General features: G+C 48.4%; 1 protein-coding gene across 2 annotated transcripts in view; it reads right to left on the reverse strand.

Moving 5' to 3' along the window:
* Nucleotides 1-25,256, reverse strand: part of SLC35F5 (solute carrier family 35 member F5) — an 88,782-nt gene that overhangs the window by 12,525 nt on the left and 51,001 nt on the right. For both annotated transcript variants that reach the window (XM_038744463.1, XM_038744462.1), the window contains exons 7-12: nucleotides 24,493-24,580; nucleotides 20,586-20,650; nucleotides 20,406-20,510; nucleotides 15,242-15,401; nucleotides 7,671-7,761; nucleotides 1,398-1,552 (exon numbers count right to left, since the gene is read on the reverse strand). In XM_038744463.1, the coding sequence (XP_038600391.1) occupies nucleotides 1,398-1,552; nucleotides 7,671-7,761; nucleotides 15,242-15,401; nucleotides 20,406-20,510; nucleotides 20,586-20,650; nucleotides 24,493-24,580 (664 nt within the window). The remainder of the gene's footprint in view (nucleotides 1-1,397; nucleotides 1,553-7,670; nucleotides 7,762-15,241; nucleotides 15,402-20,405; nucleotides 20,511-20,585; nucleotides 20,651-24,492; nucleotides 24,581-25,256) is intronic.

Consider the following 25,256-nt stretch of genomic DNA (forward strand, 5'->3'; position numbering starts at 1 on the left):
AAGTCACTTCCCTTCTCTGGGCCTCAGTTCCCTCATCTGTAAAATGGGGATGAAGACTGTGAGCCCCATGAGGGACAAACTGATCAACTTGTACCTACCACGGCGCTTAGAACAGTGCTTGGCACAGAGTAAGCGCTTAACAAATACCATCATTATTATTGCAGCGCTTAGAACAGTGCATGGCACATGGTAAGTACTTAAATGCCCTCATTATTATTATTCTCTGTGCCTCAGTTTCCTCATCTGTAAAATGGGGGTGGAGACTGTGAGCCCCACGTGGGACAATCAGATTAACTTGCAACTACCCCAGTGGTTAGAACAGTGCTTGGCACAGAGTAAGCGCTTAACAAATACCATCATTATTATTGCAGCGCTTAGAACAGTGCATGGCACATGGTAAGTACTTAACAAATGCCCTCATTATTATTATTCTCTGTGCCTCAGTTCCCTCATCTGTAAAATGGGGGTGGAGACTGTGAGCCCCACGTGGGACAACCGGATTAACTTGCAACTACCCCAGTGGTTAGATCAGTGCATGGCACATAGTAAGCGCTTAACAAATACCCTCATTATTATTATTCTCTGTGCCTCAGTTCCCTCATCTGTAAAATGGGGGTGAAGACTGTGAGCCCTACATGGGACAACCTGATTAACTTGCAACTACCCCAGTGGTTAGATCAGTGCTTGGCACGGAGTAAGCGCTTAACAAATACCATCATTATTATTCCAGCGCTTAGAACAGTGCATGGCACATAGTAAGCGCTTAACAAATGCCCTCATTATTATTATTATTCTCTGTGCCTCAGTTCCCTCATCTGTAAAATGGGGGTGAAGACTGTGAGCCCCACATGGGACAACCTGATTAACTTGCAACTACCCCAGTGGTTAGAACAGTGCTTGGCACAGAGTAAGCGCTTAACAAATACCATCATTACTATTCCAGCGCTTAGAACAGTGCATGGCACATAGTAAGCGCTTAACAAATGCCCTCATTATTATTATTATTCTCTGTGCCTCAGTTCCCTCATCTGTAAAATGGGAGTGGAGACTGTGAGCCCCACGTGGGGCAACCTGATTACCTTGTATCTCCCCCAGCGCTTTACACATACCATCTTTATTATTATTATAGTGTTCATATAATATCTTGTGTTAATAATAATATATAATTATTCTTATTAAGCGCTTAACAAATCCCTTTTGTGTTGGAAACGAACTGTCTCGATACGTTGCCAATTTGTACTTCCCCAGCGCTTAGTACAGTGCTCTGCACACGGTAAGCGCTCAATAAATAAATACGATTGATGATGATCCCTTGAAAAGAAATGACTCCAAAGGGAAGAGGAGGCCGCCCTTTCCACCCCAGCGGCTGAATTCCCCGCTCCCGATCTTCCCGTCACCTGGGAATCCGGTGCTTCCGACAGATAAAGGCGAAGACCCTCCGGATGCCCACCGTCACCGGATCCCAGTTATTATAGTGGCACAACAGCGTGACCGTCACGAAGGACAGGAAAACTGACACGGCTCCGGCTAGGAACAGCCAGGAAAACTGCACCTGGAAAGGGACGGGGGGGAAAAAATCCCATCAGCAACGCAGAAACGTGGCCGCCACGTCTCCGCTGCGTGTCCTCGGGTGGGTCGCTCCACTTCTCTGGGCCTCGGTTTCCTCCTCTGTAGTAATAACGAATAATTATAATTATTAATAATGAACAACTATAACAGAGAAGCAGCGCGGCTCAGTGGAAAGAGCCCGGGCTTTGGAGTCAGGGGTCATGGGTTCAAATCCCGGCTCCGCCACTTCATCATCATCAATCGTATTTATTGAGCGCTTACTATGTGCAGAGCACCGTACTAAGCGCTTGGGAAGTACAAATTGGCAACATATAGAGACAGTCCCTACCCAGCAGTGGGCTCACAGTCTAAAAGTGGGAGACAGAGAACTAAATCAAACATACTAACAAAATAAAATAAATTAAATAAATAGACTGTGAGCCCCCCGTGGGACAACCTGATCACCTCGTATCCCCCAGCGCTTAGAACAGTGCTTTGCTTGTCAGCTGTGTGACTTTGGGCAAGTCATTTCTGCACGGTGCACAGTCATTTCTACAGTGCTCTGCACACAGTAAGCGCTCAATAAATACGATTGATTGATTTCACTTCTCTGAGCCTCAGTTCCCTCAACTGGAAAATGGGGATGATGACTGTGAGCCCCATGTGGGACAACCTGATCACCTTGTATCCCTCCCTAGCGCTTAGTCCAGTGCTCTGCACACAGTAAGCGCTCAGTAAATACGATTGAATGAATGAATGAATTTCTTTTACTTGTACATATTTATTCTATTTATTTTATTTTGTTACTATGTTTTGTTTTGTCGTCTGTCTCCCCCTTCTAGACTGTGAGCCCACTGTTGGGTAGGGACCGTCTCTATATGTTGCCAACTTGGACTTCCCAAGCGCTTAGTACAGTGCTCTGCACACAGTAAGCGCTCAAGAAATACGATTGAATGAATGAATGAATGAATTACGGTATTTGTTAAGCGCTTACTAGGTGCCGGGCACCGTCCTAAGCGCTGGGCACTGAGAAGCGGCGTGGCTCAGTGGAAAGAGCCCGGGCTTGGGAGTCAGAGGTCATGGGTTCTAATCCTGGCTCCGCCGCTTGTCAGCTATGTAATAATAATAATAATAATGATGGCATTTATTAAGCGCTTACTATGCAAAGCACTGTTCTAAGCGCTGGGGAGGTTACAAGATGATCAGGTTGTCCCATGGGGGGGGGCTCACAGTCTTAATCCCCATTTACAGATGAGGGAACTGAGGCCCAGAGAAGTGAAGTGTCTTGCCCAAAGTCACACAGGTGACAAGTGGCGGAGCCACGATTTGAACCCATGACCTCTGACTCCAAAGCCCAGGCTCTTTCCACTGAGCTACGCTGCTGCTATGTGACTGTGAGCCCATTGTCGGGTAGGGACCGTCTCTATATGTTGCCAACTTGTACTTCCCAAGCACTTAGTACAGTGCTCTGCACACAGTTAGTGCTCAATAAATACGATTGAATAAATAAATGAATGAATGAATGTGACTTTGGACAAGTCACTTCACTTCTCTGGGCCTCAGTTTCCTCATCTGTAAAATGGGGATTAAGACTGTGAGCCCCCCGTGGGACAACCTCATCACCTTGCATGAATGTCTGAATGAATGACAGGGACTGTATTCAACCCAATTTGCTCATATCCACCCCAACACTTAGTATAGTGCCTAGCACACAGTAAATCTACTCCAGTGCTAAGAATGGTGCTTGGCACATAGTAAGCGCTTAACAAATACCATCATTATTATTGTTATTATTAATTAATTCATTTCATTCAATTCATTCAATCATATTTATTGCGCGCTTACTGTGTGCAGAGCACTGTACTAAGCGCTTGGGAAGTACAAGTTGGCAACATATAGAGATGGTCTCGGCCCAACAACAGGCTCACAGTCTAGAAGGGGAAGACAGAGAACAAAACAAAACATATGGACAGGTGTCATCATTGTATATATGTATATATGTTTGTACATATTTATTACTCTATTTATTTATTTATTTTACTTGTACATATCTATTCTATTTATTTTATTTTGTTAGTATGTTTGGTTTTGTTCTCTGTCTCCCCCTTTCAGACTGTGAGCCCACTGTTGGGTAGGGACCGTCTCTAGATGTTGCCAACTTGTACTTCCCAAGCGCTTAGTACAGTGCTCTGCACACAGTAAGCGCTCAATAAATACGATTGATTGATTGATTGATCAGAATAAATAGAAGTAAAGCTAGATGCACATCATTAACAAAATCAACAGAATAGTAAATGTGTACAACTAAAATAGAGTAATAAATCTGTACAAACATATTATTGTTGTTGCTGTTCTAAGCACTGGAAAGTGCATCCCCATTTTGCAGATGAGGAAACTAAGGCTCGAAGAAGTGAAGGGACACACCCAGGGTCACAGAGCGGGCAAGTGGTGGTGCTGGGATTAGAACTCGGATCTTCTAATAACAATAATATTAGTACATATCTATTCTATTTGTTTTATTTTGTTAGTATGTTTGGTTTTGTCTCCCCCTTTTAGACTGTGAGCCCACTGTTGGGTAGGGACTGTCTTTATATGTTGCCAATTTGTACTTCCCAAGCGCTTAGTACAGTGCTCTGCACATAGTAAGCGCTCAATAAATACGATTGATGATGATGATGATGTTAAGCATTTACCATGTGCTAGGCACTATACTAAGCGTTGGGGTGGATACAAGCAAATCGGGTTGAATACAGTCCCTGCCATTCATTCATACATTCATTCAATCATATGTATTGAGCGCTTCCTGTGTGCGGAGCACTGTACTAAGCGCTTGGAAAGTACGATTCCAGAGAAGCAGCGTGGCTCAGTGGAAAGAGCCCGGGCTTTGGAGTCAGAGGTCACGGGTTCAAATCCCGGCTCTGCCAACTGTCAGCTGTGTGACTTTGGGCAAGTCGCTTCACTTCCCTGGGCCTCAGTGACCTCGTCTGTAAAATGGAGATTAAAAGTGTGAGCCCCCCGAGGGACAACCCGATCACCTTCACTCATTCATTCAATTGTATTTATTGAGCGCTTCCTGTGTGCAGAGCACTGTACTAAGCGCTTGGGAAGTACAAGTTGTCAACATATAGAGACAGTCCCTACCCAACAGCGGGCTCACAGTCTAGAAGACTTGTAACCTCCCCAGCGCTTAGAACAGTGCTTGGCACATAGTAAGCGCTTGGAAAGAGCCCGGGCTTTGGAGTCAGAGGTCATGGGTTCGAATCCCAGCTCTGCCACATGTCTGCTGTGTGCCCTTGGGCAAGTCACTTCACTTCTCTGAGCCTCAGTCACCTCATCTGTAAAATGGGGATTAAGACTGTGAGCCCCACATGGGACAACCCGATCACCTTGTATCCCCCAGGGCTTCGAACAGTGCTTTGCACATAGTAAGCGCTTAACAAATACCATCATTATTATTAGTAGTAGTAGCAGTAGTAGTACAGTGCTCTGCACACAATAAGCGCTCAAGAAATACGATTGAATGAATGAACAACCGACAGACACGTCCCCCCTGCCCACTGATTAGCTTGGATCGCCCCTAGCGCTTAGTACAGTCGCTGGAACATAGTAAGCCCTTAACAGAAGCAGCGTGGCTCAGCGGAAAGAGCCCAGGCTTGGGAGTCAGGGGTCGTGGGTTCTAATTCTGGCTCTGCCACTTGTCTGCTACGTGACATTGGGAAAGCCACTTCACTTCAGAGAAGCAACGTGGCTCAATGGAAAGAGCCCGGGCTTTAGGAGTCGTCATCATCATCATCAATCGTATTTATTGAGCGCTTACTGTGTGCAGAGCACTGTACTAAGCGCTTGGGAAGTACAAGTTGGCGACACATAGAGACAGTCCCTACCCAACAGTGGGCTCACAGTCTAAAAGGGGGAGACAGAGAACAAAACCAAACAGACTCACAAAATAAAATAAATAGAATAGATATGTACAAGTAAAATAAATAGAGTAGTAAATCTGTACAAACATATATACATATATACAGGTGCTGTGGGGAAGGGAAGGAGGTAAGATGGGGGGATGGAGAGCGGGACGAGGGGGAGAGGAAGGAAGGGGCTCAGTCTGGGAAGGCCTCCTGGAGGAGGTGAGCTCTCAGCAGGGCCTTGAAGGGAGGAAGAGAGCTTGCTTGGTGGATGGGCAGAGGGATTGGGGGCATTCCAGGCCCGAGTCAGAGGTCATGGGTTCAAATCGTGGCTCCATCAATTGTCAACTGCGTGACTTTGGGCAAGTCACTTCACCTCTCTGGGCCTCAGCTACCTCATCTGTAAAATGGGGATTAAGACTGTGAGCCCCCCGAGGGACAAGCTGATCACCTTGTAAACTCCCAGTGTTTAGAACAGTGCTATGCACATAGTAAGTGCTTAATACCATTATTATTATTATTATTATTATTATAAATACATAAATAAAAACAATACATGTTTTGTTTTGTTGTCTGTCTTCTCCTCCTAGATCGTGAGCCCGTTGTTGGGTAGGGACCATCTCTATATGTTGCTGACTTGGACTTCCCAAGAGCTTAGTCCAGTGCTCTGCACACAGTAAGTGCTCAATAAATACGATTGAATGAATGAATGAATAAATGCCATTATTATTATTATTCCCCAGCACTTAGAACAGTGCTTTGCACATAGTAAGTGCTTAATAAATGCCATTATTATTATTATTCTCTGGTCCTCAGTTCCCTCATCTGGAAAACGTGGATGAAGACTGTGAGCCCTCCGTGGGACAACCTGATCACCTTGTAACCTCCGCAGCGCTTAGAACAGTGCTTTGCACATAGTAAGTGCTTAATAAATGCCATTATTATTATTATTCTCTGGGCCTCAGTTCCCTCATCTGGAAAATGGGGAGGAAGATTGTGAGCCCCCTGTGGGACAACCTGATCATCTTGTAACCTTCTAGTGCTTAGAACAGTGCTTTGCACATAGTAAGTGCTTAATAAATACCATTATTATTATTATTATTATGAATACATAAATAAAAACAATACATGTTTTGTTTTGTTGTCTGTCTCCCCCTTCTAGACTGCGAGCCCGCTGTTGGGTAGGGACCGTCTCTACATGTTGCCGACTTCGACTTCCCAAGCGCTTAGTACAGTGCTCTGCACACAGTAAGCACTCAATATATACGATTGGATGAATGAAAAAATGCCATTATTATTATTATTCTCTGGTCCTCAGTTCCCTCATCTGGAAAACGGGGATGAAGACTGTGAGTCCCCCGTGGGACAACCTGATCACCTTGTAACCTCCCCAGCGCTTAGAACAGTGCTTGGCACATAGTAAGTGCTTAACAAATGCCATTTTTATTATTATTCTCTGGTCCTTAGAGTAATAAATACATACAAATATATAATAATAATAATGATGGTATTTGTTAAGCGCTTACTATGTGCCAAGCACTGTTCTAAGTACTGGGGAGGTTGCAAGGTGATCAGGTTGTCCCACGGGGGGCTCACAGTCTTCATCCCCATTTGACAGAAGAGGTCACTGAGGCCCAGAGAAGTGAAGTGACTTTGCCCAAAGTCACCCAGCTGACAACTGGCGGGGCCGGGATTTGAACCCATGACCTCTGACTCCAAAGCCGGTGCTCTTTCCACTGAGCCACACGGCTTTGATAACCCTACATATATACAGGCGTAGATTTACACCCATCTACTTGTTCTGTTTCGTTGTCCATCTCCCCCTTCTAGACTGTGAGCCCGTTTTTGGGTAGGGACTGTCTCTATATGCTGCCAACATATATATATATATATATATATATATATATATATGTTTGTACATATTTATTACTCTATTTATTTTACTTGTACATATTTATTCTATTTATTTTATTTTGTTAGTACGTTTGGTTTGGTTTTCCGTCTCCCCCTTTTAGACTGTGAGCCCACTGTTGGATAGGGACCGTCTCTAGATGTTGCCAACTTGTACTTCCCAAGCGCTTAGTTCAGTGCTCTGCACACAGTAAGCGCTCAATAAATACAATTGATTGATTGATTGAACGAATAAATACGATTGAATGAACAAATGCCATTATTACTATTAATTTTAAGTGACACTCGCTCGAGGCGGGGATACGTTACCTTATGTACGCACATGTCGGCCGTAATGGACAGGGGGATTGTCAGGCTCAGGGCGAGGGTGCCCATCAGCGAGGAGGTGAGGAAGCAGCCCCTGAAAAAAGCGGAAGGCGAACCCATCTTTCATTCATTCAGTCGTACTTATTGAGCGCTTATTACGTGCAGAGCACTGTACTAAGCGCTTGGGAAGTAGAAGTTGGCAACGTATAGAGACGGTCCCTACCCATCTTGCGGCCTCCCCGTGGGTTCCCTCCCTCTTGGCCGTTTAAACCCCCAAATTGGCCGTTCCCCTCTATCGCGGGCGGGAAAGGAGCGACGGGGCCTAGTCAGAACTAGGGCACGGGAGTCGGAGGGCTTGGCTTCTCAGCCCGGCATCGCCGCTTTCGCCTTTGGGTGACCTTGGGCGAGTCGCCTTCATCCCCCCGTGCCTCGGTTTCCTCATCTGTAGAAGGGGGATTGAGAATAATAATAATAATAATAATAATAATGGCATTTATTAAGCGCTCACTATGTGCAAAGCACTGAGAAGGGGGACAGGGACTGTGTCCGGTAGAAGGGGAATTGAGAATAATAATAATAATAATAATAATAATAATAATAATAATGATGGCATTTATTAAGCGCTTACTATGTGCAAAGCACTGAGAAGGGGGACAGGTGCCCGGTAGAAGGGGGATTGAGAACAATAATAATAATAATAACAATAATAATAATAATAATAATAATAATAGCATTTATTAAGCGCTTACTATGTGCAAAGCACTGAGAAGGGGGACAGGTGTCCGGTAGAAGGGGGATTGAGAATAATAATAATAATAATAATAATAATAATAATAATGGCATTTATTAAGCGCTTACTATGTGCAAAGCACTGAGAAGGGGGATTGAGAATAATAATGATAATAATAATAATAATAATGATGGCATGTATTAAGCACTTACTATGTGCAAAGCACTGAGAAGGGGGACAGAGACTGTGTCCGGTAGAAGGGGGATTGAGAATAATAATAATAATAATAATAATGGCATTTATTAAGCACTTACTATGTGCAAAGCACTGAGAAGGGGGACAGGGACTACGTCCGGTAGAAGGGGGATTGAGAATAATAATAATAATAATAATAATAATGGCATTTATTAAGCACTTACTATGTGCAAAGCACTGAGAAGGGGGACAGGGACTGCGTCCGGTAGAAGGGGGATTGAGAATAATAATAATAATAGAAATGATGGTATTTATTAAGCACTTACTATGTGCAAAGCACTGAGAAGGGGGACAGGGACTGTGTCCAGTAGAAGGGGGATTGAAAATATTAATAATAATAATAATAATAATAATAGTGGCATTTATTAAGCACTTACTATGTGCAAAGCACTGAGAAGGGGGATTGAGAATCATATAATAAGAATAGTAATGATGGCATTTATTAAGCGCTTACTATGTGCAAAGCACTGAGAAGGGGGACAGGGACTGTGTCCGGTAGAAGGGGGATTGAAAATATTATTATTAATAATAATAATAATAATAATAATGGCATTTATTGAGCACTTACTATGTGCAAAGCACTGAGAAGGGGGACAGGGACCGTGCCCGGTAGAAGGGGGATTGAGAATCATATAATAATAATAGTAATGATGGCATTTATTAAGCGCTTACTATGTGCAAAGCACTGAGAAGGGGGACAGGGACTGTGTCCGGTAGAAGGGGGATTGAGAATAATAATAATAAAAATAATAATAATGATAATGGCATTTATTAAGCGCTTACTATGTGCACAGCACTGAGAAGGGGGACAGGGACTGCGTCCGGTAGAAGGGGGATTGAGAATAATAATAATAAAAATAATAATAATGATAATGGCATTTATTAAGCGCTTACTATGTTCAAAGCACTGAGAAGGGGGACAGGGACTGCGTCCGGTAGAAGGGGGATTGAGAATAATAATAATAGTAATAATAATGGCATTTATTAAGCGCTTACTATGTGCAAAGCACTGAGAAGGGGGACAGGGACTGTGTCCGGTAGAAGGGGGATTGAGAATAATAATAATAATAGTAATGATGGCATTTATTAAGCACTTACTATGTGCAAAGCACTGAGAAAGGGGACAGGGACTGTGTCCGATGTGATTTATTTATTTTACTTGTACATATCTATTCTATTTATTTTATTTTGTTAGTATGTTTGGTTTTGTTCTCTGTCTCCCCCTTTTAGACTGTGAGCCCACTGTTGGGTAGGGACTGTCTCTAGATGTTGCCATCTTGTACTTCCCAAGCGCTTAGTACAGTGCTCTGCACAGAGTAAGTGCTCAATAAATACGATTGATTGATTGATTCGCTTCTACTTAAGCTGCCTCACTGCAGAAGCGGCGTGGCTCACTGGAAAGAGCTTGGGAGTCAGAGGTCATGGGTACAAATTCTGGCTCCGCCAATTGTCATTCATTCCTTCATTCAATCGCATTTATTGAGCGCTTACTGCGTGCAGAGCACTGGACTAAACACTTGGGAAGTACAAGCCGGCAACATCTAGAGACGGTCCCTACCCAACAGCGGACTCATTCATTCATTCATTCATTCAATCATCTTTAGTGAGCGCTTAATGTGTGCACAGCACTGGACTAAGCGCTTGGGAAGTACAAGTTGGCAACAACTTGTCAGCTGTGTGACTCTGGGGAAGTCACTTCACTTCTCTGGGCCTCAGCTACCTCATCTGTAAAATGGGGATTAAGACTGTGAGCCCCCCGTGGGATAACCTGATCACCTTATAACCTCCCCAGCACTTGGAACAGTGCTTTGCACATAGTAAGTGCTTAATAAATACATAAATAAAAACAATACATGTTTTGTTTTGTTGTCAGTCTCCCCCTTCTAGACCGTGAGCCCGTTGTTGGGTAGGGACCGTCTCTATACGTTGCCAACTTGTACTTCCCAAGCGCTTAGTCCAGTGTTCTGCACACAGTAAGTGCTCAATATGATTGAATGAATGAATGAATGAATAAATAAATGCCATTATTATTATTATTCTCTCATCCTCAGTTCCCTCATCTAGAAAACCGGGATGAAGACTGTGAGCCCCCCGTGGGACCACCTGATCACCTTGTAACCTCCCCAGCGCTTAGAACAGTGCTTGGCACATAGTAAGCGCTCAATAAATGCCATTATTAAAAAAAAAATCCCGGCTCTGCCAACTGTCAGCTCGGTGACTTTGGGCAAGTCACTTCATTTCTCTGGGCTTCAGTTACTTCGTCTGTAAAATGGGGATGAAGACTGTGAATCCCCTGTGGGATAACCTGATCACCTTGTAACCCCCTCAGTGCTTAGAACAGTGCTTTGCACACAGTAAGTGCTTAATAAATGCCATCATTCTTATTATTATTATTCACTTCTCTGGGCCTCAGGGGCCTCATCTGGAAAATGGGGATGAACCAGGGGGACAACCTGCTGACCTCAAATCTACCCCAGGGCTTAGGCCCGGTACATAGTAAGCGCTTAACAACTACCGCCATGATTTCAGCGCTTAGTACGAGGGCTGACACGGAGTAAACTTTTAACAAATACCATTAAAAAAAAATCCCTGTTGCTACGGCAACGAGCATCCCAGCCTTAAGCAGATCCAGGAGTTTAGATGTGAAATTTTTTTGGCGTCATCTCAACTTCTCCCCCACTCCCATTCAGGGTCTTCCCCACAGGATCGGCCTTGGCTCAAAGGTCAAAGCGCTTACTATGTGCCAGGCGCTGTACTAGGCGCTGGGGGAGATCCAAACAAATCGGGTTGGACACAGTCCCTGTCCCACGTGGGGCTCACAGTGTTTACCCCCGTTCTCTGGATGAGCCTGAGGCCCCGAGAATAATAATAATAATGGTATTTGTTAAGCGCTTACTATGTGCAAAGCACTGTTCTAAGCACTAGGGAGGTTACAAGGTGATCAGGTTGTCCCACGGGGGGCTCACAGTCTTCATCCCCATTTTACAGATGAGGTCACTGAGGCCCAGAGAAGCTAAGTGACTTGCCCAAAGTCACACAGCTGACAATTGGCAGAGCCGGGATTCAAACCCATGACCTCTGACTCCAAAGCCCGGGCTCTTTCCACTGAGCCACACTGAGAAGTGAAGTGACTCGCCCATGGTTACCCAGCGGACAAGTGGCAGAGCCAGGATTAGAACCCAGGTCTTCATGACACCAGGCCTGGGCTCTAATAATAATAATAATAATAATAATAATAATGGCATTTATTAAGCACTTACTATGTGCAAAGCACTGTTCTAAGCGCTGGGGAGGTTACAAGGTGATCAGGTTGTCCCACGGGGGGCTCACAGTCTTAATCCCCATTTTACAGAAGAGGGAACTGAGGCACAGAGAAGTTAAATGACTTGCCCAAAGTCACACAGCTAACAGTTGGCGGAGCCGGGATTTGAACCCATGACCTCTGACTCCAAAGGCCGGGCTCTTTCCACTGAGCCACACTGCTTCTCTAGCCACTAAGCCACGCTGCTTCTAGACTGTGAGCCCACTGTTGGGTAGGGAAAGTCTCTCTATGTTGCCAACTTGGACTTCCCAAGCGCTTAGTACAGTGCTCTGCACCAGTAAGCACTCAATAAATATGACTGATTGCTTCCCATATTTAGTAATAATAATAATAATAATGGCATTTATTAAGCACTTACTATGTGCAAAGCACTGTTCTAAGTGCTGGGAAGGTCACAAGGTGATCAAATTGTCCCGTGGGGGGCTCACAGTCTTCATCCCCATTTTACAGATGAGGTAACTGAGGCACAGAGAAGTGACTTGCCCAAAGTCACGCAGCTGACAATTGGCGGAGCTGGGATTTGAACCCGTGACCTCTGACTCCAAAGCCCGGGCTCTTTCCACTGAGCCACGCTGCTAGAGCCTCCTGTAGACCGTAGACTCATTGTGGGCAGGGAATTTGCCTACCACCTTCACTGAGCTGCACTCTCCCAAGCGCTTAGTACAGCGCCCTGCATTTTGGGAAGCAGCATGGCTTAGTGGATAGAGGACGGGCTTGGGCGTCAGAAGGTCGTGGGTTCTAATCCCGGCTCCCCCACTTGTCAGCTGTGTGACTTTGGGCAAGTCACTTCACTTCTCAGGGCCTCAGTTCTCTCATCTCTACAATGGGGATGGAGACTGTGAGCCCCCCGTGGGACGGGGACTGTGTCCAACCCCATTTGCTTGTATCCACCCCGGCGCTTAGTACAGTGCCTGGCACACAGGAAGCGCTTAACAAATGCCAAAATTATCATTAATGATTATTATTATACAGTCCGTGCTCGATAAATACCACGGATATGTTTGTACATATTTATTACTCTATTTATTTTACTTGTACATATCTATTCTATTTATTTTATTTTGTTAATATGTTTGGTTTGGTTCTCTGTCTCCCCTTTTTAGACTGTGAGCCCACTGTTGGGTAGGGACTGTCTCTATATGTTACCAACTTGTACTTCCCAAGCGCTTAGTCCAGTGCTCTGCACACAGTAAGCGCTCAATAAATACGATTGATGATGATGATAATGATGATGATTTCTCCCGCTACCGCTCTCTGCCCCCACAAATCCTGGCTAATTAAATAGAGCCGTCCTTATCACCCGAAGCAGACGCCACCGAGGGTGTCGTTCACCTCTGAGCACGTGTGTGTGGCTGAGAGGGCCCATGTGGGACACACGGTACTGGCCACACTGGAAACACAAAACGGCTGCCTCTCATTGTGTCGTTGTGTGTGTTGTGGGCAGCGCCCGGCGCTGTTTTCTCTCGAGTCTCCTCATCTGTCTGAACGTGCGCGGCTTTAGGAGGCAGAGAGAGGCCTCCTGGTTGGCGTCAGTGCCACGGGCTCCCAGAATCTCTCTGGGCCGCGGCCCTGTCTGAGCTCGGTGTCCCCGTGTCCCGGGAACGCTCCCTCCACCCTTCCGGCTCCCGATCCCGTCTCCCTGTGCGTGCCCGGCTCTTGGAGGCAGAGAGCGGCCTCCTGGTTGGCGTTAGCGGCCCTGGGCCGCTCCGTCCTTGTCCACGGGCTCCCAGAATTGCTCTGGGCCATGGCCCTGTCTGAGCTCGGTGTCCCCATGACCTGAGAATGCTCCCTCCGCTCTCCCTGCTCCCCATCTCTTCTATCCGTGCACGCCCGGCTCTTGGAGGCAGAGAGCGGCCTCCTGGTTGGCGTCAGTGGCCCCGGGGCGCTCCATCCTGGGCCATGAGCTCCCACAATCTACCTGGGCCGCGGCCCTGTCTGAGCTCAGTGTCCCCTTGTCCCGGGAACGCTCCCTCCACCCTTCCGGCTCCCTGATCCCATTTCTCTGTGCATGCCCAGCTCTTGGAGGCAGAGAGCGGCCTCCTGGTTGGCGTTAGCGGCCCCAGGCCGCTCCATCCTTGTCCCCGGGCTCCCAGAATCCATCTGGGCTGCGGCCCTGCCTAAGCTCAGTGTCCCCGTATCCCAAGAACACTCCCTCCACCCTCCCGCCTCCCGATCCCCTCTCTCTTTGCGTGCCCTGCTCTTGGAGGGAGAGAGCGGCCTCCTGGTTGGCGTTAGCGGCCCCAGGCCGCTCCATCCTTGTCCACGGGCTCCCAGAATCCCTCTGGGCCGCGGCCCTGTCTGAGCTCAGTGTCACCGTGTACCGGGAACGCTCCTTCCACCCTTCCGGATCCCGATCCCGTCTCCCTGTGCGTGCCCGGCTCTTGGAGGCAGAGAGCGGCCTCCTGGTTGGCGTTAGCGGCCCCGAGCCGCTCCATCCTTGTCCACAGGCTCCCAGAATCCATCTGGGCTGCGGCCCTGCCTAAGCTCGGTGTCCCCGTGTCCCAAGAACACTCCCTCCACTCTCCCGCCTCCCGATCCCCTCTCTCTTTGCGTGCCCGGCTCTTGGAGGGAGAGAGCGTTCTCCTGGTTGGCATCAGTGGCCCCGGGCCGCTCCGTCCTTGTCCACGGGCTCCCAGAATCCCTCTGGGCCGCGGCCCTGTCTGACCTCAGTGTCCCCGTGTCCCGAGAACGCTCCCTCCACCTTTCCAGTTCCCCATCTCTTCTATCTGTGTGTGCCCGGCTCTTGGAGGCAGAGAGCGGCCTCCTGGTTGGCGTTAGCGGCCCCGAGCCACTCCATCCTTGTCCACGGGCTCCCAGAATCCACAAGGGCCACAGCCCTATCTGAGCTCAGTGTCCCCGTGTCCCGGGAATGCTCCCTCCACCCTCCCGGCTCCCGATCCCATCTCTCCGTGCGTGCCCGGCTCTTGGAGGCAGAAAGCGGCCTCCTGGTTGGCGTGAGCGGCCCCGAGCCACTCCATCCTCGTCCACGGGCTCCCAGAGCCCACCAGGGCCGCGGCCCTGTCTGAACTCGGTGTCCCCGTGTCCCGAGAACGCTCCCTCCACCCGATCCCATCTCTCTGTGCCTGTTTGGAAAAACCCCTAAATATTCCTCACCCTACACAGGAGGCGGGGGCAGGTGGAGGCGGGTGGGTCCCATCCCTCAGCTTGGGGAACGCAAATGCTGCTTCCATCACTTCCCCTCACCCCTGAATTCGCTGGACGGAGGGGAAGGGGAGGGTGACGGGGGACCCCCGGGGGGGCACCTACCACAGCCACAGGAACTCCGAGAGGACCGTCCCGATGAGCCCGTTGAGGAAGATGTAGAGCCACACCGACTTGCTGGGGAGCTCAAAGGCCTCCCAGCCCGTGTAGTGAAGCAGCAAGAAACCGGGCCACAGCAGGACGAGGTTAAACAGTCCGACGAATCCTGCGGGACGCAAGCGCCCAATTAATAATAATAGTAATAATAATGATTAATGTTCAGGTTGAGGTGACGGGAGGACCCCCAAGTAGAGACATCTTGAGGGCAGGAGGAGATGCAGGACGAGGTTAAACAGTCCGACGAATCCTGCAGGACGCAAGCGCCCAATTAATAATAATAATGATAATAATGATTAATGTTCAGTTTGAGGTGACAGGAGGACACCCAAGTAGACACATCTTGAGGGCAGGAGGGGATGCAGGACGAGGTTAAACAGTCCGACAAATCCTGTGGGATGCACACGCATAATAATAATAATAATAATAATAATAATAATAATAATAATAATAATAATAATAATGACTAATGTTCAGTTTGAGGTGACGGGAGGACACCAAAGTAGAGACATCTTGAGGGCAGGAGGAGATTCAGGATGAGGTTAAACAGTCCGACGAAGCCTGTGTGATGCACATGCATAATAATAATAATATGATTAATGTTCAGTTTGAGGTGACGGGAGGACACCCAAGTAGAGACATCTTGAGGGCAGGAGGAGATGCAGGATGAGGTTAAACAGTCCGACGAATCCTGTGGGATGCACACGCATAATAATGGTAATAATAATAATAATTAATGTTTAGTTTGAGGTGACGGGAGGACACCCAAGTAGAGACATATTGGGGGCAGGAGGAGATGCAGGACGAGGTTAAACAGTCCAACGAATCCTGTGGGATGCACACGCATAATAATAATAATAATAATAATAATAATAATAATAATAATAATAATAATGATTAATGTTCAGTTTGAGGTGACGGGAGGACACCCAAGTAGAGACATCTTGAGGGCAGGAGACGCAGGAGGAGGTTAAACAGTCTGACGAATCCTGTGGGATGCACACGCATAATAATAATAATAATAATAATAATAATTAATGTTCAGTTTGAGGTGACGGGAGGGCACCCAAGTAGAGACATCTTGAGGGCAGGAGATGCAGGAGGAGGTTAAACAGTCCGACGAATCCTGTGGGATGCACACACATAATAATAATAATAATAATAATAATAATAATAATAATAATAATAATAATAATAGATGTTCAGTTTGAGGTGATGGAAGGACACCCAAGTAGAGACATTTGAGGGCAGGAGGAGATGCAGGAGGAGGTTAAACAGTCCGACAAATACTGTGGGATGCACAAGCCCAACAATAATAATAATAATAATAATTAATGTTCAGTTTGAAGTGATGGGAGGACACCCAAGTAGAGACATCTCAGGAGGAGATGCAGGACGAGGTTAAAGAGGCCAACAGATCCTGCGGGACACACACGCCCAATAATAGTAATAAAAATAATAATAATAATGGTATTTGTTAAGCGCTTACTATGTGCAAAGCACAGTTATAAGCACTGGGGGGATACAAGGCGATCAGGTTGTCCCCCCGTGGGGCTCCCAGTCTTCATCCCCAATTTACAGCTGAGGGAACTGAGGCCCAGAGAAGTGAAGTGACTTGCCCAAAGTCACCCAGCTGACAAGCGGTGGAGTCGGAATTTGAACCCATGACCACTGACTCCAAAGCCCAGGCTCTTTCCACTGAGCCACGCTGCTTCTTCTACAGCTGCTTCTGCTGTATCTATCTCAGTGCTTAGAACAGTGCCTGGCTCATGGTAAGTGCTTAACAAATACCAGAATTACTTATTATTATTAATACACAGCAAATTCATTCAATCGTATTTATTGAGCGCTTACTGTGTGCAGAGCACTGTACTAAGCGCTTGGGAAGTAAAAGTTGGCAGCATATAGAGACGGTCCCTACCCAACAGCAGGCTCACAGTCTAGAAGAAACAGCGTGGCTCAGTGGAAAGAGCCCGGGCTTTGGAGTCCGAGGTCATGGGTTCAAATCCCGGCTCTGCCAATTGCCAGCTGTGTGACTTTGGGCAAGTCACTTCACTTCTCCGGGCCTCAGTGACCTCATCTGTCAAATGGGGATGAAGACTGTGAACCCCCCGTGGGACAACCTGGTCACCTTGTAACCTCCCCAGCGCTTAGAACAGTGCTTTGCACACAGTAAACGCTTAATAAATGCTATCATCATCATTATTATTATTATTAGAAGCAAATCACTTCGCTTCTCTGGGCCTCAGTTCCCTCAGCTATAAAATGGGGATTCGATAACTGCTCTCCCCTCCCGTCAAACTGAGAGCACGGCTTGGGATAGGGACAGTGTCCGACCTGATGATCTTGTATCTGCCCCAGGGTTTAGCACAGTGCTTGGCATCTAGTAAGCGCCTAACAAATAGCACAGTCACCCGAATTCATTCAGGTGTATTTCTTGAGTGTTTTGTTTTGTTGTCTGTCTCCCCCTTCTAGACCGTGAGCCCGTTGTCGGGTAGGGACCGTCTCTAGATGAGAAGCAGCGTGGCTCAGTGGAAAGAGCCCGGGATTTAGAGTCAGAGGTCATGGGTTCAAATCCCGGCTCCGCCAATTAATAATAATAATAATAATAATAATGGCATTTGTTAAGCACTTACTATGTGCACAGCACTTTTCTAAGCGATGGGGGGGAATACAAGGTGATCAAGTTGTCCCCCGTGGGGCTCACAGTCTTCATCCCCACTTTCCAGATGAGGGAACTGAGGCTCAGAGAAGCGAAGTGACTTGCCCAAGGTCACACAGCAGACATGTGGCGGAGCCAGGATTCGAACCCATGACCTCTGACTCCAAAGCCCGGGCTCTTTCCACTGAGCCACGCTGCTTCTCACAGTTGTCAGCTGTGTGACTTTGGGGAAGTCACTTCACTTCTCTGTGCCTCACTTACCTCACCTGGAAAATGGGGATTGACTGGGAACCCCCTGGGGGCCAACCTGATCATCTTGTAGCCTCCCCAGCGCTTAGAACAGTGCTTTGCACATAGTAAGCGCTTAATAAGTGCCATTATTATTATTATTATATGTTCTAGACTGTGAGCCCACTGTTGGGTAGGAACCGTCTCTATATGTTGCCAACTTGGACTTCCCAAGCGCTTAGTCCAGTGCTCTGCACACAGTAAGTGCTCACTAAATACGACTGAATGAATGAACGAATATGTTGCCGACTTGTGCTTCCCAAGCGCTTAGTCATAGCACCTGTATATATGTTTGTACAGATTTATTACTCTATTTATTTATTTATTTTACTTGTACATATCTATTCTATTTATTTTATTTTGTTAATATGTTTGGTTTTGTTGTCCGTCTCCCCCTTCTAGACTGTGAGCCCGCTGTTGGGTAGGGACCGTCTCTATATGTTGCCAACTTGTACTTCCCAAGTGCTTAGTACAGTGCTCTGCACACAGTAACCGCTCAATAAATACAATTGATCGATTGATTGATTAATTGATTGCACACAGTAAGCGCTCACTAAATACGACTGAATGAACGAATATGTTGCCAACTTGTACTTCCCAAGCGCTTAGTCACAGCACCTGTATATATGTATATATGTCTGTACATATTTATTACTCTATTTATTTATTTTACTTGTACATATCTATTCTATTTATTTTATTTTGTTAATATGTTTTGTTTAGTTCTCTGTCTCCCATTTCTAGACTGTGAGCCCACTGTTGGATAGGGACCCGTCTCTATATGTTGCCAACTTGTACTTCCCAAGTGCTTAGTACAGTGCTCTGCACACAGTAAGCGCTCAGTGAATATGATTGATTGATTGATTGATGGATTGATTGATTGCACACAGTAAGCGCTCAATAAATATGATTGAATGAATGAATATGTTGCCGACTTGTACTTCCCAAGCGCATAGTCCAGTGCTCTGCACACAGTAAGTGCTCAATAAATACGATTGATTGATTGATTGATGGCACACAGAAAGCGCTCAATAAATACGATTGAATGAATGAATATGTTGCTGACTTGTACTTCCCAAGTGCATAGTCCAGTGCTCTGCACACAGTAAGCGCTCAATAAATACGATTAATTGATTGATTGATTGATTGCACACAGTAAGCGCTCAATAAATATGATTGAATGAATGAATATGTTGCCGACTTGTACTTCCCAAACGCTTAGTCCAGTGCTCTGCACACACTAAGCGCTCAATACGATTGATTGATTGCACACAGTAAGCACTCAATAAATACGATTGAATGAAGAATATGTTGCCGACTTGTACTTCCCAAGCGCATAGTCCAGTGCTCTGTACACAGTAAGCACTCAATAAATATGATTGATTGACTGATTGATGGCACACAGTAAGCGCTCAATAAATACGATTGAATGAATGAATATGTTGCTGACTTGTACTTCCCAAGCGCATAGTCCAGTGCTCTGCACACAGTAAGCGCCCAATAAATATGATTAATTGATTGATTGATTGATTGCACACAGTAAGCGCTCAATAAATATGATTGAATGAATGAATATGTTGCCGACTTGTACTTCCCAAGCGCTTAGTCCAGTCCTCTGCACACAGTAAGTGCTCAATACGATTGATTGATTGATTGCACACAGTAAGCGCTCAATAAATACGACTGAATGAGTGAATATGTTGCCGACTTGTACTTCCCAAGCGCACAGTCCAGTGCTCTGCACACAGTAACCACTCAATAAATACGATTGATTGATTGATTGATTGCACACAGTAAGCGCTCAATGAATACGATTGAATGAATGAATATGTTGCCGACTTGTACTTCCCAAGCGCTTAGTCCAGTGCTCTGCACACAGTAAGTGCTCAATACGATTGATTGATTGATTGCACACAGTAAGCGCTCAATAAATACGACTGAATGAATGAATATGTGGCCGACTTGTACTTCCCAAGCGCACAGTCCAGCGCTCTGCACACAGTAAGCGCTCAATAAATACGATTGAATGAAGGAATGAACGGCCGGGAGCTGCTGCTTGGCGTTTTGGGGGCGGGTGGTGGCCTGGGGCTGTAATGGCCGGGTGTCCCTCCGCCTCTCTGTGTATCTCTCTGTCCCTCGCGCTGTCTCTGTCCCCTTTCTTACCGAAGAACATGGCGATGTCCAGCCTGTCTTCGCGCTCCACCTTCCTCTTGATCATGACGACGTAGACGGCGTAGAGGGCCGCTCCGGCCAGGGCCCAGGCCGACCCTGCGGAGGAGGCCCGCTCAGTCGGGGGGCGAGCGGGGGGCCGCCTGCCCCGTCCACCCCCGGCCGGCTACCTACCGAGGGCATCTTTTTGCGGCGAGGGGTCCGGGCCGGCCAGGCTGACCAGGACGACGCCACCGATGCTGCGGGGTCCAGAGGGGCGGCCGCATGGGAGGGGAAGGATGCAGGCAATCAGTCGGTTAGTTGGTCAAGCGGGGAGGTAGACAGTCGGGCCGTCAGGGAGTCAAGCGGTCAGTCAGAGAAGGAGGGAGGGAGTGGGGTGGGCGGGCGGTCAGCTGGGCAGGCAGGGAGGCAGCCAGACAGTAGGGAGGCAGACAGGCAGCCAGTCAGTCAATCGGTCAGTCAGGCAGGGAGGCAGGGAGGCAGTCAGACAGTAGGGAGGCAGGGAGGCAGACAGTTGGGCCGTCAGTCAGTCAAGCCGGGCAGGGAGGTAGTCAGACAGTATGGAGGCAGACAGGCAGACAGTCAGTCAAGCAGGGAGGCAGACAGGCAGTCAGTCAGGCAGGGAGGGAGGCAGTCAGACAGTAGGGAGGCAGGGAGGGAGGCAGTCAGATAGTAGGGAGGCAGGGAGGCAGGCAGTCAGACAGTAGGAAGGCAGGGAGGCAGTCAGACAGTAGGGAGGCAGGGAGGCAGACAGTCGGTCCATCAGTCAGTCAAGCAGGGAGGCTGAGAGGCAGACAGTCAGGCATGGAGGTAGACAGTCAGACAGTAGGAAGGCAGGGAGGCAGGCAGTCAGACAGTAGGGAGGCAGGCAGTCAGACAGTAGGGAGGCAGGCAGTCAGACAGTAGGGAGGCAGGGAGGCAGTCAGACAGTAGGGAGGCAGAGAGGCAGGCAGTCAGACAGTAGGGAGGCAGGGAGGCAGTCAGACAGTAGGGAGGCAGGGAGGCAGACAGTTGGTTGGTCAGTCAGTCAAGCAGGGAGGCAGAGAGGCAGACAGTCAGGCAGGGAGGTAGACAGCCAATCAGTCAGGCAGTCGGTCAGGCAGGGAGGCAGCCAGACAGTAGGGAGGCAGGGAGGCAGACAATCAGTCAAGCAGGGAGGCAGACAATCAGTCAAGCAGGGAGGCAGACAGGCAGTCAGTCAGGCAGGGAGGCAGGGAGGGAGGCAGTCAGACAGTAGGGAGGCAGGGAGGGAGGCAGTCAGTAGGGAGGCAGGGAGGGAGGCAGTCAGTAGGGAGGCAGGGAGGGAGGCAGTCGGACAGTAGGGAGGCAGGGAGGCAGGCAGTCGGACAGTAGGGAGGCAGGGAGGCAGGCAGTCGGACAGTAGGGAGGCAGGGAGGCAGACAGTTGGTCCGTCAGGCAGTCAAGCCGGGAGGCAGACAGGCAGACAGTCAGGCAGGGAGGTCAGGCAGGGAGGCAGTCAGTACAGAGGCAGACAGGCAGACAGTCAGTCAAGCAGGGAGGCAGACAGGCAGTCAGTCAGGCAGGGAGGGAGGCAGTCAGACAGTAGGGTGGCAGGGAGGGAGGCAGTCAGACAGTAGGGAGGCAGACAGTTGGTCCGTCGGTCAGTCAGGCAGGGAGGCAGACAGTCAGTCGGTCAGTCAGGCAGGCAGTCAATCGGTCAGTCAGGCAGGGAGGCAGGGAGGGAGGCAGTCAGACAGTAGGGAGGTAGGGAGGCAGACAGTTGGTCTGTCAGTCAGTCAAGCAGGGAGGCAGGGAGGCCATCAGTCCTCAGTCAGGCGGGCAGGGAGGCAGACAGGCAGTACATCTGTCAGTCAGGGAGGGAGTCAGTCAGTCAGGCAGGGAGGGAGGGAGGAAATCAATCACTCAGGCAGGGAGGCAGTCAGGCAGGCAGGGAGACAGGCAGGGAGGGAGGCAGTCAGTCGGTCCGTCAGGGAGGCAGTCAGTAAGTCAGACAGGGAGGCAGATAGTCGGTCAGTCAAGCAGTCAGGCAGGCAGGGAGGGAGGGAGGCAGGCAGACAGTCGGTCAGGCAGGGAGGCAGACAGTCAGTCGTCAGTCAAGCAGTCAGTCAGTCAGCCAGGCAGGGAGACAGGTAGGGAGGGAGGCAGTCAGTCGGTCAGGCAGGGAGGCAGACAGTCAGCCAGTCAAGCAGTCAGTCAGTCAGCCAGGCAGGGAGACAGGTAGGGAGGGAGGCAGTCAGTCGGTCAGGCAGGGAGGCAGCCAGTCAGCCAGTCAAGCAGTCAGTCAGTAAGTCAGGCAGGGAGGGAGATAGGCAGGGAGGGAGGCAGTCAGTTGGTCAGGCAGGCAGGGAGGCAGTCGGGCAGGAAGGCAGACAGTCGGTCAGTCAGACAGGGAGGGAGGAAGTCAATCACTCAGTCAGGCAGGGAAGCAGTCGGTCAGTCAGGAAGGCAGACATTCGGTCAGTCAGTCAGTCAGCCAGGCAGGGAGACAGGCAGGGAGGGAGGCAGTCAGTCGGTCAGGCAGGGAGGCAGACAGTCGGAGGGAGGGAACTGAGGCCCAGAGAAGTGAAGTGACTTGCCCAAAGTCACACAGCTGACAGTTGGAGGACCCGGGATTTGAACCCCTGAACTCTGACTCCAAAGCCCTGCTCTTTCCACTGAGCCACGCTGCTTCCCCGAGAGCTTAACAAATGCCATCATCATTATTATTATTAATAATAATGTTAATAATTATTAATAATAATAATAATATTAATGATAGCATGTATTAATAGTAATAATAATGATAGCATGTATTAAGCACTTGCTACGTGCAAATCACTGTTCTAAGTGCTAGGGAGGTTACAAGGTGATCTGGTTGCCCCACGGGGGGCTCACAGACTTCATCCCCATTTTCCAGATGAGGGAACTGAGGCCCAGAAAAGTGAAGTGACTTGCCCAAAGTCACACAGCTGACAGTTGGAGGAGCCGGGATTTGAACCCCTGAACTCTGACTCCAAAGCCCGGGCTCCTGCCACTGAGCCACGCTGCTTCCCTGTGCCTCAGTTCCCTCATCCGTCAAATGGGGATGAAGACTGTGAGCCCCCCGTGGGACAACCTGATCACCTTGTATCCTCCCCAGCGCTCAGAACACCGCTCGGCACATAGCAAGCGCTTAACAAATGCCATCATCGTTATTATTATTATCGTTCCCTCCCAAGCGCTCAGTATGCCACCCGACAGGCACCCACTAGATAGCATGGCTCAGTGGAAAGAGCCCGGGCTTTGGAGTCAGAGTTCATGGGTTCGAATCCCGGCTCCGCCAACTGTCAGCTGTGTGACTTTGGGCAAGTCACTTCGCTTCTCTGGGCCTCAGTTCCCTCATCTGTTAAATGGGGATGAAGACTGTGAGCCCTCCGTGGGACAACCTGATCACCCTGTAACCTCCCCAGCGCTTAGAACGGTGCTTTGCAAATAGTAAGCGCTTAATAAATGCCATCATTATTATCATTATTCTAAGGGAAGGGATCTTGTCTAGTAATTGGGTGTTTCTCTCCCAAGCACTCAGCACAGGGCCCTGCACACTGGAGACTGTGAGCCCGCTGTTGGGTAGGGACCGTCTCTATATGTCGCCAACTTGTACAACCTGATCACCTTGTAACCTCCCCAGCGCTTAGAACAGTGCTTTGCACATAGTAAGCGCTTAATAAATGCCATCATTATTACAAGTTGGCAATCTCCCTGGGTCTCCACCAATTTCTCCCCCCGGTCTCCCTGTCTCTTCACCACAGTCCCAGTCTCCCGAGTTAGTAAAGCAGGTGGCTCAGTGGAAAGAGCCTGGTGCTTGGGAGTCAGAGGTCACGGGTTCAAATCCCGGCTCCGCCACTGGTCAGCTGTGTGACTTTGGGCGAGTCACTTCACTTCTCCGGGCCTCAGTTCCCTCTTCTGGAAAATGGGGGTGAAGACTGTGAGCCCCCCCGTGGGACAACCTGATCACCTTGTGTCCTCCCCGGCGCTTAGAACAGTGCTCTGCACATAGTAAGCGCTTATCAAATGCCATTATTATTATTATTATTATCGTTATTATTATTCTAGCCCCAGCAGACGGCGTGATGGTTTTTACCTTAAGAGGACGGCGAGTAGTTTGGAGAGCGTAAACCTGTCTCCGGCGTTGCTGGGAAACATCGCGGCCAGGAAGAGGGTAAACAGGCCTGCCGGACACAGAGAGAAGCGAGGCTCGGGCCCGATGCCCGTCCACCCCATCACCCCCGGTGCCCGCCGCTCGCCCCATGCCCACCGGCTTGACAAAAGACAACGGGGACAATTCTGATCCTTTTGACACCCGTCCACATCTTTTGTTTTATTGTCCATCTCCCCCTTCTAGACCGTGAGCCCGTTGTTGCGTAGGGACCGTCTCTATATGTTGCCAACTTGGACTTCCCAAGCGCTTAGTCCAGTGCTCTGCACACAGTAAGCGCTCAATAAATACGATTGAGTGAATGAATTTACAGATTTATTGCTCTATTTTACTTGCCCATATTTACTATTCTATTTATTGCGCTAATTATGTGTATCTAGCTTTATTTTGATTTATTCTGATGACTTGAGACCTGTCCACATGTTTGGTTTTGTTGTCCGTCTCCCCCTTCTAGACCGTGAGCTCGTTGTTGGGTAGGGACCGTCTCTAGATGTTGCCTACTTGTGCTTCCCAAGTGCTTAGTCCAGTGCTCTGCACACAGTAAGCGCTCAATAAATACGATTGAGTGAATGAATTTACAGATTTATTGCTCTATTTATTTTACTTGTCCATATTTACTATTCTATTTATTGTGCTAATTATGTGTATCTAGCTTTATTTTGATTTATTCTGATGACTTGAGACCTGTC

Source organism: Tachyglossus aculeatus, chromosome 1 (assembly GCF_015852505.1).
Source record: "Tachyglossus aculeatus isolate mTacAcu1 chromosome 1, mTacAcu1.pri, whole genome shotgun sequence".
NCBI lineage: Eukaryota > Metazoa > Chordata > Mammalia > Monotremata > Tachyglossidae > Tachyglossus > Tachyglossus aculeatus.